General features: G+C 43.8%; 1 protein-coding gene across 1 annotated transcript in view; it reads left to right on the top strand.

Moving 5' to 3' along the window:
• Positions 1-21,539, top strand: part of TMEM132C (transmembrane protein 132C) — a gene marked incomplete at its 5' end in the record, with an annotated part of 375,994 nt that overhangs the window by 235,385 nt on the left and 119,070 nt on the right. The window contains one exon of the mRNA XM_081252152.1: positions 14,328-14,474. Within this exon, the coding sequence (XP_081108278.1) occupies positions 14,328-14,474 (147 nt within the window). The remainder of the gene's footprint in view (positions 1-14,327; positions 14,475-21,539) is intronic.

The following is a 21,539-nucleotide window of genomic DNA, read 5'->3' as shown; positions in this document are numbered from 1 at the left end:
TCCATTTGATCCTTTGTGGGGTGTCCATAGACACAGGGTACAAGTGAGCCCTTTTATCTGGGCTACCCAGAGATGGGCAAACCTTTCATGCTCTGATTTGGGCAAACCTCTGCTGCATGCTTCACATCGTCTAACCTGTTGGATAAGCATGCTACTGATGGCCGCTCTGAGGTGCCGGTTGTAGATCCCCAAGGACAGAGGAAATTAAAAATATCCACTCCACGGTAGAGAAAGGCTAGCACCCAAAGTTTGCATCTTTGTTGAAGTTCTCTAAGGAAAGAATGAAGGGAAGATTCCAGCAATGAAGCATCCAGTTTGACCTAGAAAACCAACTGGCTTCTGGACAAGAATATACATACTCAATTCAAAGAGGGGTCCTGTAAACCAGTGGCTCTCAGCCAGGGATGGTTTGACCCCCTGAAGAAGACATTTGTCAATGTCTGGAGATATTTTTGTTGTCACAACTGGGGAAGGAGGCTACTGGAATCTAGAAGCAGCTAAATGTCCTACAGCACACAGAACACCCCCGTTCCCTGAAGCAAAATAGTGTCTGTCCCAAAATATCAAGAGAGTCGAGGTTGAAAACCCGGATGTCAATGCATGAAGGAATGTGGGAGGGGACTCTGATGAGCTGCCTTGAAGCACACTTGCTGAATCTGTGTCAAGGGCCACTACTCAGATTCACGCCCTGTTTCCATTTGGGACTGTCTTCAGATCCCAGGTCCTCTGTTCTTGCAGTTTCTACCCCGGCCTCACTGGGCTCATCGCTGCTCCTGCAACATGAGTCTGTATTCGGATCTCTGCAAATTCATCAACTTATAGTAGCCCCCATTCATTAGCTCAAGGTACTGTGGGTCAGAAGTCTCAGTGGGGCCAACCGAATTCTCAGCAGAGGTCTCACAGGCCTGGGTGTCAGCCAGGCTGATACTGTCTGGAGGCTCTGGGGATGGTTCTACTTCCAAGACCATAATTCACTGGTCGGCTGAACTCAGTTCTGGTGGCCGTGGGACTGGGGACCCTGTTTCCCTGCTGGCTGTCAGTCGGGCTGCGTTCAGGCCCTAAGGGCCTCATGGCCCCTCCATGTTCAAAGCCAGCAACAGCAGGCCAAGTCTCATACCCAGAATCTCTGTGATATTATCCCCAGCTAGCTACCGCCAGCTGGAGAAAAGTCTGCTTTTAAAGGGCTGGCGTGATGAGATTAGGCCTCTCTATGTTAAGGTCAACTGATTTAGGACTTTTAATTCCCAACTGCAAAAGCCCTTAATGGCAAGGTTAGGGTTGAAGTAACCAGGGACAGGACTTGTGGGTGGCATCTTTAGAATTCTCCCTACCACAGGGCTTTTGCAATGGGCTTTCCCTGCTGGAAATGGGTCACCCCCCCCAATCCTATTGTCCACATGGTTCTTCCACGTCTCCCAGTCTCTGCTTGAATGGCCCTCCTCAGAGCGGCCTTCCCCAGCCATCCTACTAAAAACTGCACTTCCTCTACCCCACCCCCACATTCTCTCCCCAGCTTTATTTTCCCTCATAACCTTTGCCAGTATCTGACATGCTGTTCATTTTGCTTCTGTTCTGGTCTATCATCTATCTCTCCCAACTGGGATGTGAGCTCTCCAAACAAAGAAAGTGAGCTCATTGGCTGTTCCACACCAGGAACAGCATTTAGCACATGGGACGCGTTCAAACAGTGCTTGCTGAATGAGTAAACATCACAATGGGTTAAAAAAGGAGAAATCCAAAATGTCATATGGAAGCTTTGGATTTTAGTTCGATGTTGGCAACAGTATTCATCCGCTAGAGCGGCCATAAAAGGTGCCACGGACTGGGTGGCTTAAGTCACAGACGTGTTGCCTCTCGGTTCTGGAGGCTGGAAGTCCAAATCAAGGTAAGGGCAGGCTTGGGTCCTTCTAAGGGTCCTGAGGGAGCATCTGTCCCAGGCCTCTCTCCTTGGGTCATAGATGGCCGTCTCCATCTTCACATGGTGTTCTCCCTGGATCGTGCCTGTTATAAATTCCCCCTTTTGGAAGGCACCAGTCATAATGGATTAGGGTTCATCCTGGTATCATTAACTGGATCACCTCTGTATAAGCCCTGTCTCCCTGTAAGGTCACATTCAGTGGTACTGGGGGTTACAGTTCAACGTACAAATTTGGACGGAAGTACAGTTCAACCCATAATAGCAACTAATTATGTTTTTCCTTTTTTACCTACTCTGGGGGTCAGATTCAGCCCCCTCAGCAGACTCAGACGTACAGGGCCAGAGACCAAGTGGTACCCAGCCCTCTCCCACACCCCCTTCTCGAGACACACAGATGCTCACGTGTTCCAGGAGCCGTCTCAGTGGCTTCTAGAAGCTCAGTGGCTTTGAGAAGCTTCTAGAGAGTGTATTTCACATGGTGATTATAGCTGACCCCGAGACGGATGGCTTGGAAGATGGAAATTAGGCTTCCTGTGTTCAGAATTTGTACTGAACATTGATTTTCCTTAAGGAACATTTAATCATCCCTGTATTACACCTGAGTCAGGCACATTTTTGAAAAGAGGAGGAATTTCTTTTAACCATTAAAAAACTGAATAGTAGCATCAATTAGATACAAATGAACTTATTGACAAAACAGAAACAGACTCGCAGACTTAGAGAAGGAACTTATGGTTACCAGGGGGGAAGGGTGGTGGGAAGGGATAGTTAGGGAGTTTGGGATTGACATGTCCACACTGCTATATTTAAAATGGATAACCAGCAAGGACCTACTGTATAGCATAGGGAACTCTGCTCAATACTCTGTAACCACCTAATTGGGAAAAGAATTTGAAAAAGAATAGATACCTCTGTATGTATAACTGAATCACTTTGTTGTACATCTGAAACTAACACAACATTGTTAATCAACTCTACTCAATATAAAATAAAAAGTTAAAAAATTTTTTTAACAAATAAACATGTAGTATAGGTGGCATGAGCTGGTACAGCCAGACAGGACCAGGAGCACCACCAGGGCTGGTCCACACCTGAGTCCTGTGTTGGTGCATCTCAGCATCCCAGCACCCAGCACATCACCTGCTGGGAAAAGTCAGTCCTCAATATTAACATATGATAGATGAAAAATGACAGTGTCGGCGTTATTAGGCGTGGTCTCTGAGAATCTGAAATCATCTTCCCGACCAGCAGCAGCAGACCCACACGCTGGGGACCACTGAACTAAGGCCTCCCCCTAGGAACAGTTGATGAAAAAGAGCAGAGGTCATAGAGCTCATCACAGTAGATGCAGGACCAGAAGCTAGGTCTCCTGCATCTGGTCCGGTGCCTTCCCCTCCACACTGGATGCTGAGAAAGGGTTGCTCTCCCATCACCACTGACCACCTTGCATCGGCTCTTTCCCTAGAAACCAGGCATCCTCAAGGTTTATCCTCTTATCCCACTGTGGGGTTTTTTGGGGGGGTTTTAAAATTTTTTTAATTTATTTTTTAACATCTCTATTGGAGTATAATTACTTTACATTGTTGTGTTAGTTGCTGCTGTGTAACAAAGTGAATCAGCTCTACATATACATATATCCCCATGTCCCCTCCCTCTTGCGTCTCCCTCCCACCCTCCCTATCCCACCCCTCTAGATGTACACAGAGCACCGAGCTGATCTCCCTGTGCTATGCGGCTGCTTCCCACTAGCTATTGATTTTACAGTTGTTAGTGTGTATATATCCATGCCGCTCTCTCACTTCACCCCAGCTTACCCTTCCCCCTCCCCACGTCCTCAAGGCCATTCACTGCGTCTGCGTTTTTATTCCTGTCCTGCCCCTAGGTTCTTCAGAACCACTTCTTTTTTTTTAGATTCCATATATATGTGTTAGCATATAGTATTTGTTTTTCTCTTTCTGACTTGCTTCACTCTGTATGACAGACTCTAGGTCCATCCACCTCATTACAAATAACTCAATTTCATTTCTTTTTATGGCTGAGTAATAGTCCATTGTATATACATGCCACATCTTCTTTATCCATTCATCTGTTGATGGACACTTAGGATGCTTCCATGTTCTGGCTATTGCACACAGTGCTGCAATGAACATTGTGGTGCATGTATCTTTTTTAATTATGGTTTTCTCAAGGTATATGCCCAGTAGTGGCATTACTGGGTCATATGGTAGTTCTATTTTTAGTTTTTTAAGGAACCATACTGTTCTCCATAGTGGCTGTATCAATTTACATTCTCACCAACAGTGCAAGAGGGTTCCCTTCTCTCCGCACCCTCTCCAGCATTTATTGTTTCCAGATTTTTTGGTGATGGCCATTCTGACTGGTGTGAGGTGATACCTCATTGTAGTTTTGATTTGCATTTCTCTGATGATTGGTGACGTTGAGCAACCTTTCATGTGTTTGTTGGCAATCTGTATATCTTCTTTGGAGAAATGTCTGTTTAGGTCCTTGGCCCATTTTGGGATTGGGTTGTTTGTTTTTTTGATATTGAGCTGCATGAGCTGCTTGTATATTTTGGAGATTAATCCTTTGTCATTTGCTTTGTTTGCAAATATTTTCTCCCATTCTGGGGGTTGTCTTTTTGTCTTGTTTATGGTTCCCTTTACTATGCAAAAGCTTTTAAGTTTCATTAGGTACCATTTGTTTATTTTTGTTTTTATTTCTCTAGGAGGTGGGTCAAAAAGGATTTTGCTGTGATTTATGTCATAGTGTGTTCTGCCTATGTTTTCCTCTAAGAGTTTGATAGTGTCTGGACTTACATTTAGGTCTTTAAACCATTTTGAGTTTATTTTTGTTTATGTTGTGAGGGAGTGTTCTAATTTCATTCTTTTACATGTAGCTGTCCTGTTTTCCCAACACCACTTATTGAAGAGGCTGTCTTTTCTCCATTGTATATTCTTGCCTCCTTTATCAAAGATAAGGGGACCATATGTGCGTGGGTTTATCTCTGGGCTTTCTATCCTTTTCCATTGATCTATATTTCTGTTTTTGTGCCAGTACCATACTGTCTTGATTATTGTAGCTTCGTAGTATAGTCTGAAGTCAGGGAGCCTGATTCCTCCAGCTCTGTTTTTCTTTCTCAAGATTGCTTTGGCTATTCAGCATCTTTTGTGTTTCCATACAAATTGTGAACTTTTTTATTGTTGTTCTGTGAAAAATGCCATTGATAGTTTGATAGGGATTGCATTGAATCTGTAGATTGATTTGGGTAGTATAGTCATTTTCACAATGTTGATTTTTCCAACCCAAGAACATGGTATATCTCTTCATCTGCTTGTTTCATCTTGAATTTCTTTCATCAGTGTCTTAGGGTTTTCTGCATACAGGTCTTTTGTCTTCTTAGGTAGGTTTATTCCTAGGTATTTTATTCTTTTTCTTGCAATGGTAAATAGGAGTGTTTCCTTAATTTCTCTTTCAGATTTTTCATTGTTAGTGTATAGGAATGCAAGAGATTTCTGTGCATTAATTTTCTTTCCTGCTACTTTACCACATTCATTGATTAGCTCTACTAGTTTTCTGGTAGCATCTTTAGGATTCTTTATGTATAGTATCCTGTCATCTGCAAACAGTGACAGTTTTACTTCTTCTTTTGCAATTTGGATTCCTTTTTTTTTTTTTTTTTTTTTTGCGTTACATGGGCCTCTCACTGTTGTGGCCTCTCCCGTTGCAGAGCACAGGCTCCAGATGCACAGGCTCAACAGCCATGGCTCACGGGCCCAGCTGCTCCGCGGCATGTGGGATCTTCCCAGACCGGGGCACGAACCAGTGTCCCCTGCATCGGCAGGCGGACTCTCAACCACTGCGCCACCAGGGAAGCCCTGGATTCCTTTTATTTCTTTTTCATCTCTGATTGCTGTGGCTGAAGCTTCCAAAACTATGTTGAATAATAGTGGTGTGAGTGGGCAACCTTGTCTTGTTCCTGATCATAGTGGAAATGGTTTCAGTTTTTCACCATTGAAAATGATGTTGGCTGTGGGTTTGTCATACATGGCCTTTATTATGTTGAGGTAAGTTCCCTCTATGCCTACTTTCTGGAGACTTTTTATCATAAATGGGTGCTGAATTTTGTCAAAAGTTTTTTTCTGAATCTATTGAGATTATCATATGGTTTTTCTCCTTCAATTTGTTAATATGGTGTATCACATTGATTGATTTGTGTATATTGAAGAATCCTTGCCTTCCTGGGATAAACCCCACTTGATCATGGTGTATGATCCTTTTAATGTGCTGTTGGATTCTGTTTGCTAGTATTTTGTTGAGGATTTTAGCATCTATGTTCATCAGTGATATTGGCCTGTAGTATTCTTTCCTCGTGACAACTTTGTCTGGTTTTGGTATCTGGGTGATGGTGGCCTCATAGAATATGTTTGGGAGTGTTCCTCCCTCTGCTATATTTTGGAAGAGTTTGAGAAGGGTAGGTGTTAGCTCTTCTCTAAATGTTTGATAGAATTTGCCTGGGAATCCACCTGGTCCTGGACTTTTGTTTGTTGGAAGATTTTTAATCTCAGTTTCAATTTCAGAGCTTGTGATTGGTCTGTTTATATTTTCTATTTCTTCCTGGTTCAGGCTTGGAAGGTTGTGCTTTTCTAAGAATGTGTCCATTTCTTCCAGGTTGTCCATTTTATTGGCAATATAGTTGCTTGTAGTAATCTCTCATGATCCTTTGTATCTCTGCAGTGTCAGTTGTTGCTCTCCTTTTGCATTTCTAATTCTGTTGATTTGAGTCTTCCTTTTTTTCTTGATGAGTCTGGCTAATGGTTTATCAATTTTATTTATCTTCTCAAAGAGCCAGCTTTTAGTTTTATTGTTCTTTGCTATCATTTCCTTCATTTCTTTTTCATTTATTTCTGATCTGATCTTTATGATTTCTTTCCTTCTGCTAACTTTGGGGGTTTTTGTTCTTTCTCTAATTGCTTTAGTTGTAAGTTTAGGTTGATTATTTGAGATGTTTCTTGTTTTTTGAAGTAGGATTGTACTGCTATAAACTTCCCTCTTAGAACTGTTCTTGCTGCATCCCATAGGTTTTGGGTCATCGTGTTTTCATTGTCATTTTTTTCTAGGTATTTTTTGATTTCCTCTTTGCTTTCTTTAGTGTTCTCTTGGTTATTTAGTAGCGTATTGTTTAACCTCCATGTGTTTGTATTTTTTACAGTTTTTTCCCTGTAATTGATATCTAGTCTCATAGCATTGTGGTCCGAAAAGATACTTGATGTGATTTCAACTTTCTTAAATTTACGGAGGCTTGATTTGTGACCAAGATATGATCTATCCTGGAGAATATTCCATGAGCCCTTGAGAAGAAAATGTATTCTGTTGTTTTTGGATGGAATGTTTATAAATATCAATTAAGTCCATCTTGTTTAATGTGTCATTTAAAGCTTGTTTTTCTTTACTTATTTTCATTTTGGTTGATCTGTCCATTGGTGAAAGTGGGGTGTTAAAGTTCCCTACTATTATTGTGTTACTGTCGATTTCCCCTTTTATGGCTGTTAGCATTTGCCTTATGTATTGAGATGCTCCTATGTTGGGTGCATAAATATTTACAATTGTTATATCTTCTTCTTGGATTGATCCCTTGATCATTATGTAGTGTCCTTCTTTATCTCTTGTAATAGTCTTTATTTGAAAGTCTATTTTGTCCAATATGAGAATTGCTATTCCAGCTTTCTTTGGATTTCCATTTGCATGGAATATCTTTTTACATCCCCTCAGTTTCAGTCTGTATGTGTCCCTAGGTCTGAAGTGGGTCTCTTGTAGACAGCATATATATGGGTCTTGTTTTTGTGTCCATTCAGCCAGTCTGTGTCTTTTGGTTGGAGCATTTAATCCATTTACATTTAATGTAATTATCGATACGTATATGTTTCTATCACCATTTTCTTAATTGTTTTGGGTTTGTTATTGTAAGTCTTTTCCTTCTCTTGTGTTTCCTGCAAGGAGAAGTTCCTTTAGCATTTGTGGTAAAGCTGGTTTGGTGATGCTGAATTCTCTTAGCTTTTGCTTGTCTGTAAAGGTTTTAATTTCTCCGTTGAATCTGAATGAGATCCTTGCTGGGTAATCTTGGTTGTAGGTTTTTCTCTTTCATCACTTTAAATATGTCCTGCCACTCTCTTCTGGCTTGCAGAGTTTCTGCTGAAAGATCAGCTGTTAACCTTATGGGGATTCCCTTTTATGTTATTTGTTGCTTTTCCCTGCTGCTTTTAATATTTTTTCTTTGTATTTAATTTTTGATAGTTTGATTAATATGTATCTTGGCGTGTTTTTCCTTGGAGTTATCCTGTATGGGACTCTCTGCACTTCCTGGACTTGACTGACTATTTCCTTTCCCATATTAGGGAAGTTTTCAACTATAATCTCTTTAAATATTTTCTCAGTCCCTTTCTTTTTCTCTTCTTCTGCTGGAACCCCTATAATTCGAATGTTGGTGCATTTAATGGTGTCCCAGAGGTCTCTGAGACTGTCCTCAATTCTTTTCATTCTTTTTTCTTTATTCTGCTCTGCGGTAGTTATTTCCACTATTTTATCTTCCAGGTCACTTATCCGTTCTTCTGCCTCAGTTATTCTGCTATTGATTCCTTCTAGAGAATTTTTAATTTCATTTATTTTGTTGTTCATCATTGTTTGTTTGCTCTTTAGTTCTTATAAGTCCTTGTTAAATGTGTCTTGCATTTTCTCTATTCTATTTCCAAGATTTGGGATCATCTTTACTATCATTACTCTGAATTCTTTTTCAGGTAGACTGCCTATTTCCTCTTCATTTGTTTGGTCTGGTTGGTGTTTACCTTGCTCCTTCATCTGCTGTGTGTTTCTCTCTCTTCTCATTTTGCTTAGCTTACTGTGTTTGGGGTCTCCTTTTCGCAGGCTGCAGATTTGTAGTTCCTGTTGTTTTTGGTGTCTTCCCCCAGTGGGTAAGGTTGGTTCAGTGGCTTGTGTAGGCTTCCTGGTGGGGTGGACTGGTGCCTGTGTTCTGGTAGATGAGGCTGGATCTTGTCCTTCTGGTGGGCAGGACTGCGTCCGGTGGTGTGTTTGAGGGTGTCTGTGAACTTGTTGTGATTTTAGGCAGCCTCTCTGCTAATGGGTGGGGTCGTGTTCCTATCTTGCTAGTTGTTTGTCATGGGGTGTCCACTACTAGAGCTTGCTGGTCGTTGAGTGGATCTGGGTCTTAGCGTTGAGATGGAGATCTCTGGGAGAGCTCTTGATGATTATGTGAGGCCAGGAGGTCTCTGGTGGACCAACGTCCCGAACTCAGCTCTCCCACCTCAGAGGCTCAGGCCTGACACCCGGCTGGAGCACCAAGACCCTGTCAGCCACACAGCCAGGTACATGGGGATTTTCTTGGCTTTTGGGAAGTCTGAGGTCTTCTGCCAGCTTTCAGTAGGAGTTCTGTAGGAGTTGTTCCACATGTAGATATGTTTTATATGTATTTGTGGTGAGGAAGGTGATCTCCACATCTTACTCCTCCACCACCTTGAATGTCCTCCCCACGGTGTTTTAACACTGACTCTCATTGCAGAACTTCTGCTCCTGGAACCCAAATTCCTGCAACAGCTAATTCCTTGAAGTAGATAGGAATATCCATTGACCTCATCAAAGAAAACACCTAATTAAGAAGATTGGCCTTTTGAAACATGTGCCTTCCTCCCATCTCAGAGGCTCATCACGCTACCCCACTCAGAGATAAAACCAGGCCCTGCACCAGTCAACAAGAATCGTCCTATTTTCTTGAACTCTGAAGTGTTAAGAACAATTTGTAGCTTCAGTGAAACCTCCAGTCTTGAGCAAAATCCAAATGCAGCAAAACCCAATTTCAAGCAAAGTCACATTTCAGGAGGCAGTTGCTGTGGGCAGTCGGGGTGGAAGGTGTCCCTGCATTAGGACAAAGGGGGGCTTTCGCCTGCTAATGTGTGTTTAATCGTTGTCCCTCAAGCATACCTTGGTCTTCTCCTGGCCAAGCTGGCAAGTATTGTTTAGCAAATCACTTTCAAGTAAGACTTGGAAGAAGTTTCTAGAGAAGAAGTGCTGTTGCTGCTGATAGGCTCTTGCTGCTCTGGGTTGGCAGCGGGGAGGGCAGGTGATGCTAATTTGGTACCGTGGGCTTGAAAGGGGGAGATGTGTTTTATCACCGCCTCCCATCTTTGCTAGGCGATGTTTAGCCCATTAACTATTCACAAGGATTTATTTCCTCCACCCTGTGAGGTAAGCAGGGCAGGCTCTGTGTGTGTGTGTGTGTGTGTGTGTGTGTGTGTGTAATTTTTTAAGCTATTACTTTGATAAGATAACTTGCATGGAATTTAAGGAGTCAAATAGTTCTGCAGAGTTTGTTGGTAAAAAGTGTATATAACATTCTCAAAGTGACAAAATTACAGTGATACAGAACAAATCAGAGTCTGTTGGCACTGAGTGGTAGGCAGGCTTGACTATTAAGTAACTTTAGGGAGTGTCTTTATAGTGATGGAATTCTTCTGTGTTCTGACTGTGGTGACGGTTACTCCAGTCTACACATGTGATGTGATTTTATAGAACTATACACGCCCCCCCGAAAAAAAGTGCACGTGACAGACATAGAGGACAGACTTGTGGTTGCCGAGCGAGTGGGGCAGGGGTGGGGGAAGGATGGAGGGGGAGGTTGGGATTAGCAGACGTAAGCTTTTTTTTTTTTTTGCGGTACACGGGCTTCTCACTGTTGTGGCCTCTCCCGTTGTGGAGCACAGGCTCCAGACGTGCAGGCTCAGCGACCATGGCTCACGGGCCCAGCCGCTCCGCTGCATATGGGATCTTCCCAGACCGGGGCACGAACCCATGTCCCCTCCATCGGCAGGCGGACTCTCAACCACTGCGCCACCAGGGAAGCCCATAAGCTTTTATATATAGGATGGATAAACAAAATAAGGTCCTACTGTAGAGCACAGGGAACTCTATTCACCAGCCTGTGCTAAACCATCATGGAAAAGAATATGAATGTATTCCATATTCATAATGGAAAAGAATGTATATTACACACGTATATACATAGCATAACTGAATCACTTTGCTATACAGCAGAAATTAACATTGTAAATCAACTATACTTCAATAAAATAATTTTTTTTTAATGCACGTGAAAACAGGTGAAATCTAAACAAGGTCTGAACATGAGTTCATAGCATGGCGGCAATGCCAGCTTCCTGGTTTTGACAATGTATGATGATATAAGAGAGCATCACAGGGGGCAGCTTGGGTATATGAGAACTCTATATTTTGTGCAACTTCATGTTAATCTCAAACTATCAAAGTAGTTGAAAATTGAAAGTTATTTTTAAAGAAATGCTGCAGTAGTCTGTTCCTTTCCACTGCCTTTCTCCTTGTACAGAGGCAAAATTCTTACTTTGGTATTTATGTCCATATCACTAAATGACATAGTAAGTAAGGCTGATACCTCTTCACTGTTTTGGTTTTTTATTTTTAGTTTTAGGCACTGTCTATAAATTTCCCACTATGAAAAATAAGGATCTTTCTCTCTTTTCTCCCCGACTCCTTCCTATGTCTCCATCCCTGAAAAATAATAATCATATTTTGTCTAGATTAATAATCAGTGTTTAAAACATTACAAGTACATATGCTAATCACAGTAAAAGTATTAAATGATGATGACTTTTCCTTCCCTGCATAATGATTTTTTATCATCAGAATTATAAACTAATTTGGTTTTATTCTTTTTCTTCATTTTCTGTTTATTTTGTTCTGATTTATTCCCAGACTCTTTACTGATTATCTAAATCTCCTCTTAGAACATTCATTCACATCAAATTTATTAGGAACATTCCAGTTTCCTGAAGACGTGTTGCCAGAATTTCTCCATGCTGGCGCTCAGCTCTTATCCAGGACCTCTATTCACCATGAACGTCCTGTTCATCTCTGTCATGCATTGGATCTTCATTTCCTGGGTCTCATGATTTCTTTCTATATTTACCCCCATGTTTGATGGAGCACATCTTCAAGTAGTTTTCTGAGCAAGGATGTAGGAAATAAATTTTTGGAGAACTTGCATACCTGGAAACATTTTCTTCATCATTAGGCTGGCTATCAAATGTTAGGTTGGAAATCATTTCCCCTCCAGTTTTTGAAGATATTTTTCATCGCCTTCTGGTTTCCAGAGTGCGTGTTGTGAATCTTGAATCCATTCTGATCCCTGATTCTTTCTTCAGTCTGGAGGATTGCATATTTCACCTCTCTGTACCCAGTGTCCTAAGCTGTATCAGTCCTGTGCCTTGGTGTGGGTCCTTGTGTTCATCACCCAGGAGGCCCTGCAAATCTGGACACTCACATCCTTTCATTGGGGGAAATTTCTTGAATTACTTCATTGGTGATTCCTACTCTCCCTTTGTGTGTTTTTTATATTGTTCAGATGTTGAACCTCAAAGTAACCCTCTTCCATTTCTTTGGGTTTTTTTCTGCCTCCTAGGACAAATGTCGTCAACTCTATCCATCAACCATTCCACTGATTTTCCATTTCTTCTATAATATTTTTAATTTCCAAGGGCTCATTTTTCCCTTTCTGGGTTTTTTAAATAGCAATCTGTTTTTGTTTTATGATTGCAGTATCTTCTCTGATGGCTCTGTGAATGTGAATGATTGTGTATTTTGTTAATTGTGGTCTTTCCTGCGTAGGATCTATTTTCTACAGATTTATTTTTCTTCTTTTTTTTTTGCCTGTTTTGTTCCCTATGTCATGTAGAAACCTTATCAGTGTCCTAAGGTTCTTGATTCTTGTTTGCTCATATTAAAAAAAAAAATAATGAAGGACTAAAAACCATTAGAAGCTCTGAGCCCCTAGATAGGCCGTGGTGACTACAAGCTTCACTGAAAAGTAACCTGGCTGGCTGGTCGGACCAGTAACCAGGGTCAGTACCGAATGGTCTAGAATCTGGTATTTTTCTTAGAAGGTGAAGGTCCAGCTTTGGGGACAAAGGCCTAGGAATCTCAATGTTCAGTGTGTGTGATGTCACATACTGACTCTGTTTTTGTCATGGTATCAAATCTTTATGGTCCCCCAGGCCCGACATGGAGTCTGGCAGTCACCCTGTTACAGGGAAAGGGAAGCGTGTTTGCATCTGGCTGCTTCATAAACATACTTTTGGCTAATCCTCCTTATTTTAGCCCTCATGGACTCCAACTTTTAGTGGTCCCACCAGTTCCTGAGATGGGGGGATTCCGTGGTATAAATTCTGCTGGTTCTTAGCTTTTCTCGCTGACAGCTCACGACTTAGTTTGAAAGTTCAGCTGACCCTTTTACCCCCTTGTACATCAGCTTACTGGTCCCCAGATCGTTTACGTTTGCTGCATCTTTCTCTCCATCATCACGGGTCTTTAAAAATAGTCCCCTCGACTCTCCTTTAAGTGAGATTTGGGAAAAGAGGATAAGCAGGTATATGTGTTCGATCCGATATTTTTCTCACCAGTTTATTGATGAGAAAACTGAGGTTCAGACAGGCTAAGAGACATAGCTAAAACAACAGTTCTACGAGGACTGCTCTGCCTGTTTAAAAAGTCCCTGGCTGAGTTTGTTCCCAGAGGAGACCCAGCAAGTCACATGAAGCAGGTTGGGGGACTGCCTGCACTGATAAAACCATAACTAACATTTATTAAGTGCTTGTTGTATACTCGACAGTGTTCCAATCTTTTTATATGTGTTAATACACTTCATCATCACAACAACTTTATATTGGGGGTTCCTATTATCACGTCCATTTACAGGGGAGGAAAGTGAGGCCCAGAGTGGTTATTATTTGCCCAGAGTCACACAGCTACAAAGTGGAGAAAGCAGTGTGTGCATCTCCACCAGGGTTTCTGAACCTGGGCATTTGGGGCCCTTTGGACTGGGTACATCTGTGCTGGGGAAGGGAGGGCTGTTCTGTGCATCGGGAGGCTGCTTAGCTGCATCCCTGGGTGCCAGCACTCTCCCCCCGGTTGAGACAACCCAAAATGTCTCCAGACATCACCACGTGTCCCCGCAGGACACAGTCGCCCCTGACCGAGAATGACTGGCCTGGGCAAGCTGGCTTTTCTCCTGACCCCTCAGCTGAGCTACTTCTTGGTTTGGAGACTGCCTGAGGCCGCTTTCCCTCACCCTCAGACCTGAACAGCAAGTTCCGTGATTCCTGGGTCTGTGGATAGATCCCCCTCTCACTCCAGTCGCCAAGTCCCCGGCATCCTCCCCCCTCTGAGGGCCCTCGTCTGACTGTGCCACCGGATATGAAAAAAGCAGAAAAATGTAAAAGAAAGCAACGCACGCAGCTTAGCGGAGGCTGAGCGCACTTGCAAAGGCCGAGTCAGTAATCTCTGGGCTCTTTTCTTGCTCCCTTCGTCCCCGCAGGGCCAAGGTGAAGAAGGGCGTGAACATCTTGAGCACGCGGACCAGCGAGCCTCGCCAGTGGGACGTCAAGCCGGAGCTGGGCAACGGCGGGAAGCACGCCACCGCCGCCCTGGTGTGCCAGCGCCTGGCGCCCAGCGCGCGCAACAGGTAAGCGCGGGGACTCCTCCCTTCGCATCGGTGACCCGGGGTCCCATGACCTGCTCTCCGCCTAAGATCCCTGCCTTAGACTCACAGTACCCACGGCTTAGCGGAGCTGTTACACCTCGGCTTGGAAATCTGGAGACACTTACCTCACCTGTTATACCTTCTGGCATCTCTGGCCGGAAAGGCAGGACCCTGATTCTGCGGGTCTGTTGTTTGGGTTTGGGAACATAAATTAGTTTGCACGGTCTCTTCTGCTTTGCGGAGGCTTATTCATTCTCCTCACCTACACTCTTGTCCTCGAGGCTGTGTCGTCTCCCGTTGCCCTGCCGTTGCCCCTGCTTATCAGAGGCTGCTTTCTTACAGAGTGTTTGTCCTTTGCGCAAAGGGTGTGATATTGTGATTTATACGAAGAAATACATATTTGGTCTTCATCCCTGTTTCTGGCATAGAGCTCTGAAAACCCTTGCAGTTTCCCAGAATGAGAGCATAAAGCTGTCTTCTGTTTACGTTAATAAGGTTACTTTGGGAAAGCCTCCTAGGTCACCTTAAGATGCGGGTTGCAGGGTACCAACCATATGATGGGAGGAGGGTTGGACCTTTCAGTCCCACCCCTGGCCTCCGTGTTCGAGAGGGAGACTGGAGATTGAGTTCAGTAGCCAATGGCCAATGAGTTAATCAACGGTGCCCATTTAATGAAGCCTCCGTAAGAACTCAAAAATACTGGCTTTGGAGAGCTTCCGCGTTGGTGGTGGCTTGGAGATTTGGGGAGAGTAGCACCTGGAGAGGGCGTGGAAGCTCCGCCTGCTTTCACCGTGCCTTGCCCTGTGCATCTCTATCACCGGCTGTTCCTGAGTTATACCCTTTCATGATAACCAGTAACCTGGTGAGTCAAATGTTTCTCTGAGTTCTGTGAGCCGCTCCAGCAAATTACTGGAACCCAAGGAGTGGGTCATGGTAGCCTCTAATCTTTAGCCCGAGGGTCAGGAGCACGGGGGACAACCTGGACTTGAGATTGGCATCTGAAGGTGGGGACAGTCTCGTGGGACTGAGCCCTTGACCTGTGGGATCGGACACGATCTCCAGGTAGGTAGTGTCAGAACTGAGGTGAAGTGTAGGGCACCCAGCTGGTGTCAGAGTGTTACTTGGTAGTGGTAGAAAAAGGACACACATCAGAATTGGTGTCAGAATCGTAAAGGATTAGACTCGGTCTTCAGTGAGGAGGACTTTAAAGACAGGAGGTGACAGTGAGTGGCAATGATGCTTAGGGATGGTATGTGAGAGTCTAGACAGACATTCTGGATGATTATTTAACATAATTGCTTTCTGTGTATAAAAGCAACACATACTCATTTTAGAGTATTTGTGGAAACACTCTAAGAGGACAAAACTTAAACAATATATCAATAGCCCTTCTACCTAAGGATAACCCACTGCTAACGTTGATTCATTTTCTTCCCATGTTTAATGCATAGATAACATCTGTGTATAGTAAACGTGTAGTAGATTCACTTATTTTACAAATTTAGTATCATAATATATATCCAGATTCTTAAGATAATTTCACTTATATTGATAACATCTTCCTTTGACATTAAATATTACTCAGAAATATTTTAAGATTCCATCACATAGATTTAACATTACATAAATAACCACATCCATAGTTTGGGCTATTTAATTTGTTTCCAAGTTTTATTTTCATAGATAATGCAGCAGCAAACGACCTTTCACATGAATCTTTGTCCACTTCTCTTTTTGCTTGAGGTGGCTTCTTAGAATCAAACAGTTAGATCGTTTTTTAGGGCTCTTGATACAGTCTGTCAGTGTATTTTCCTGAAGGGATTAGCGCCAAAGGAAGAAACATCCACTTGCATTACTGGATGTATTTTCTTAAGTGAACACTTCAAGCCTACCCAGAAGAACTCTACAAATGCTCCACTGCATTTAGAAACACCCAGTTCTTTCGGGACTTCCCTTATGGCACAGTGGTTAAGAACCCGCCTGCCAGTGCAGCGGACATGGGTTCGAGCCCTGGTCGGGAAGATCCCACATGCCGTGGGGCAACTAAGCCCGTGCGCCACAACTACTGAGCCTGCGCTCTAGAGCCTGCGAGCCACAACTACTGAGCCCTCGTGCCACAGCTACTGAAGCCTGCACGCCTAGAGCCCATGCTCTGCCACAAGAGAAGCCGCCGCAATGAGAAGCCCGTACACTGCAAGGAAGACCCAACGCAGCCAAAACTAAATAAATAAATAAATTTATAGAAACACCCAGTTCATTTATCTGTAAGACCCTTTCCTCAGTCCTGCCTTCCATGTGTAGCCAGCAAACACATCTGGTGTCCTAAACAGCTTCCTGGATCAAACACCAACCTTCACCATCATGACCCCGAGAAGGATTGTTAGTACATCTGAGGGGTGAGCGTTGGGCGTTTCACCTTGTGAAAACGTGGCTAGAAAGAAATGCGTGCATGGGTCCCTTGCTCTAAGCACGAGAGCAGAGGTCAAATTAAATCTCCTGAATCAAATGCACATAAAATCTAATTAACCCACAAGATTAGTGTTGATTATGCAAGTTAAAGGGAATGTGTTCATTAACAGGCAGTGGATTTGTGTGTGTAAATAGTTCTTTATGTCACAGTCAGAAGGAGTCTCAAATTGAGGGAGATAAGCTTTGCTGTACGGGGTCAGGTTCTGAAGAGTCCTGGTGGCAACCCTGTGTGTTCTGATCTTCTGGGAATTTGATGTTGGGACCAGGTGTGTTTGCTGAGATGGTAAACATCATGCGTGATTTTCCACCGTCAGCCGCGCTGGATGTCACAGTAGCGCGAGCTGTGGTTTAAAATCAGCGTTTCCTTCCTTCTGAATTCTAGAGGTTTTTTTACTGCTTTGAGTTAGACTGGCCACAAGCTGGGTGGTTGTGAGGGCCTGGAATTCCCTGCACCCTCCCAGGCTTCTTAACATGATGTCTTAGAAGGTAATTGCTGCCTTTGCAGAAGAGCCGACATGTCAGGACTGGGGTCAGGGCTGTGCTGAAGCCATCCAGTGCCGGCTCGTGAGAGCTGATTGGATTGCTCGAATCTCCTCCCCAGTCTCTCATGTGGTGACCGGCAGTATTTACACCATGGAAACTGGCAAACATCACAAACCAGGACTGTTTGCCATTGTTGCAAGGCCTGTTTACCAGCACACAACGGATGGATGTTCCCGCTCACTCACTTCCTCACCTGGACTTTCAGAAAACATTGCTTGGTTCACGTACATCTGAGGCGCTATACTTCATGCCAGGTCGGTACCCACTGAGTCAGGTGCAGACCCTGTCTTCAAGGAAGCTAAAGTCTGTGGAGCACGTAGGAACAGACTGACCACAGCTCAAATAAGGGCTTTTGAGGACATGGAAGTTGCAAACTTCACAGGGATGTGGGGGCTTACTTCCCTCTGCCCGGAGAGCAAAGGCCAAGAGTACTTGTTATCTAGTGTTTTGTAACAAAACTCCCCAAAACTGAGACGTTTATTTATTTATTTATTTATTTATTTATTTATTTATTTATTTATTTATTTATTTATTTTCACTGCACCGGGTCTTAGTTGCAGCCTGCAGGATGTTTGTGGCAGCATGTGAACCCTCAGTTACGGCACGCGGGATCTAGCTCCCCGACCAGGGATCAAACCCGCCTGGGAGCCTGGAGTCTTACCCACTGGACGAGCAGGGAAGTCCCCAAAACTTAGACATTTAAAACAACACGTTTATTGTCTCATAGTTTCAGCGGGTTAGAGATCTAGGTACATCTCATCCGGGTCCTCTTCTTGAGGGTATCTCACTAGGCTGCAATCAGGGTGTCAGCCAAGCTCAGTGGTTTCTCATCTGAAGGCTCAACTCGGGAAGGAACCACTCCCAAGCTCACGAGGTTGTTGGCAAGATTCAGGTCCTCAAGGATTGCTGGACGGAGGGCCTCAGCGTCCTTCTCCTTGCCAGGCGTCCCTCTCCACCAGGACAAGCACGTGAGATGATCCAGGGAGAAAGGGAACACCAGCAAACGGAAGTCATAGTATTTATAACCTAATCTTGCACGTGACATCCAAACACATTTGCTATGTTCTACTCGTTAGATGTCTGGGCCCCATTCAAGGGGAGGTGATTACACGGGGCGGACGGTGGGTGAGGACCAGGAGGTGAGGATGATTGGGAGTCATCTCACACTGCCTACCTCACCTTGACTGCTCTTCAAGCTGGAGAGGGCTTCCTGTAGCTGTTGTCTCTGAACTCCCGGAAGGACAGGAGGAAAGAATTGAATATGTAGAAACAGAGAATGATGGTGTTGCAGGTACAGGAGCAAGACGGCAAATGCTTGGATGTGTGAAATCAGGAGAGCTTGTGCAGAGGAGGGTGAGTGATGGTCCTGGGCTGGAAGGGACACAACAGGGAGTTTCAGGGGTTAGTCTGGAAAGGTAGGCTGGGCCCTCTGATGGAGGGACGTGAATTACAGACCCATGGTTTAGACTGGCATTTCCTTCACTGTTTATCACCTATCCTAATCTTCCAGTCGACTTGCCTTTTTTATTTGACTGAAGCCAGTTGATTAAAAGGGAAATTTTATGGTTCTACCCACATTAGTGGTGTTCTTGGATGCTCCTAAAAGTGATGGCCCTGACTTATTTAAGCAGAAGAGGGATTTATCCAAAGGATATTGCCAGAAAGGTTGTAGAATTGGCTTGGAAAATGGGCGACAGCAGGGGAATCTCAGCAATAGCTGGGAACTTGCCCCAAATCATATCTCATCATGTACCACTCGGACCACTACTCACTTAAGAGTTTTCTTTAAATCACCTTTTTATTGCCCTGGCTTTTAAAAATTCTTCTTCGTTTTTAGTAATAATAACCTTGAGATTATACATTTAAGGTACTTTTATTATATGTACATTATAATAAGTACAGAACTATAAGAATTGTTTAAAATAATTTTCCTGGGTGACTAGAACAGGGACATAATTTATGCATAGTCTTATCATAGGAAATACAGCCAAAGAATCACCTGGTGTGGTGGTCACTGCACTGCTCAGGTTCCTCTTGAAACCCTTACACTGCTTCTGTGCGCCTATGTGGGTGTATCAGTCAGCTAGAGCTGCTGTAACAAAATGCCACACACTGGGTGGCTTATACAACACACATTTCTCTTTTCACCATTCTGGCGACCAGAAGTCCAAGATCAAGGTACCGTTAGTGCTGGTTTCTGGTGAGATCTCTCTTCCTGGCCTTTTTGCTGTGTCCTTACATGGCCTTCCCTCTGTGTGTCCATTCGGAAAGAGAGAGAGAGCTCAGGTGTTTCTTCCTCTTCTTATAGGGACACCAGTCTGATCCGACTAGGACCCTACCCTTAGGACTCCATTTAGCCTTAATTGTATTTTTAAAGCCCTGTCGCTAAATACAGTCACACTGGGGGCTAGGGCTTTCACATATGATTTTTGCAGTCAGGGGACACAATTCTGTCCGTAACAGTAGACTTGCTTTAAGATCCTGCACCTGCATCCTTCAGAGCAGTACCCGGGGCTTCTGGGGCCCTTTTGCCTACTCTTGAAGATTTCTGGAAAAGTCTGGGAGTTTTCGTCTTCCTGGGGCAGCCCTTGAAAATGATGGATGAACGTGGAGCATGAAAGCCCAGATCCCTCTCTGGGGCACATGACTCTGAATTGTAACTGATACCTGGAGCTTCCACGGGAGCAGGACAAGGCTGTGACTTTTTCTGAAATCATACCTTTTCCTTACATGAACTGTTTCCCTCTCCCTTACCAGGTTTTTCTGGAAGAACTTCCCTTATCCATCACTTACAAGTGAATCCTCATCGTAGGGTTTGCTTCTAACAAACCCAGCTTGAGATTCTCAAAAACATAAGGGTCCCTGCTTCCTTCCCTGGTGAAACAGCCTCTTCTGTGTACAATTGGGAGGGAGATGACCATCCTTCAAGACAGCTGTTTTGATGGAGCACTTTCCCCCTGTAGCCCAGCACCTCTGAAAGATCCTGTGCACTCTGGTCCTGGAGCCACGTCTGTAAACCCTCAGATCCAGGAAGAGACGTTGCACCTGGTCCATACACACACCCAACTGTGCTGCATTTAGTTTCCACCCCGCTAGAGTAACGTTTTAGCAGTTTGAGCATCTCGGCAACCACACAAAATCAACTCACAAACTACTAGATTGTGCTTCACCCTTCTGGGTTGTGAGGCCAAGGGAACAATTAATATCCTGTCCAAACCCCATGACTTTAAGTGAATCAAGCACCAAGCAGATGCCTCTGTGGCAGCAGGCAAAGAAGATGAAAGGGTGTGGATGGCGTGTTTGAGCACAGGAACACATTTTGCAGTCCTCTGAGTGTACGTTCCTTGGGGAACATCTTCTACTTGCTCTTTTCTCTCCCTTCCACCTTCTGAATCTTTTTCAAACCTGGGATCTGGGCTAGTCTGAGCATCTGGGGATCAAGAATTTCATAAAGCCTGGGAAGTGAGCCCAACATTGAGGGAGGGCACAGCCTACCCAGGGCTCCCCTCGACCCCAGGCTTGCACATTTATCTAATCCACGCTTTCGCCCTAAGCTTTCCCTGGGTCTTACTCTCCCAAGTTCATTCCTTTAGGAGAAACGCCAAAAATTTGGGTTTTCTTTAAACTGTGGGCATTCTTTTTTTTAATTTTTATTTTAGTTACTTATTTTTTTTGAAGTATAGTTGATTTACAATGTTGTGTTAATTTCTTCTGTACAGCAAAGGGATTCAGTCATATATATATACATTCTTTTTCATATTCTTTTCCATTATGGTTTTTCACAGGTTATTAAATATAGTTCCCAGTGTTGTATAGTAGGACCTTGTTGTTTATCCATTCTCTGTAGAATAGCTTACATCTGCTGCCCTCAACTTCCCAATCCATCCCTCCCCCACCCCCCTCCCCCTTGGCAACCACAAGTCTGTTCTCTATGTCTGTGAATCTGTTTCCATTTCACAGATAAGTTCATTGTGTCATACTTTAGGGTCCACATATAAGTAATATCATATGGTATTTGTCTTTCTCTGTCTGACT

This window comes from Mesoplodon bidens (assembly GCF_964165515.1).
Source record: "Mesoplodon bidens genome assembly, chromosome: 13".
Taxonomy (NCBI): domain Eukaryota; kingdom Metazoa; phylum Chordata; class Mammalia; order Artiodactyla; family Ziphiidae; genus Mesoplodon; species Mesoplodon bidens.
Note: the sequence above shows the minus strand (reverse complement) of the source record. Positions and strands in the feature narration are given on the sequence as shown.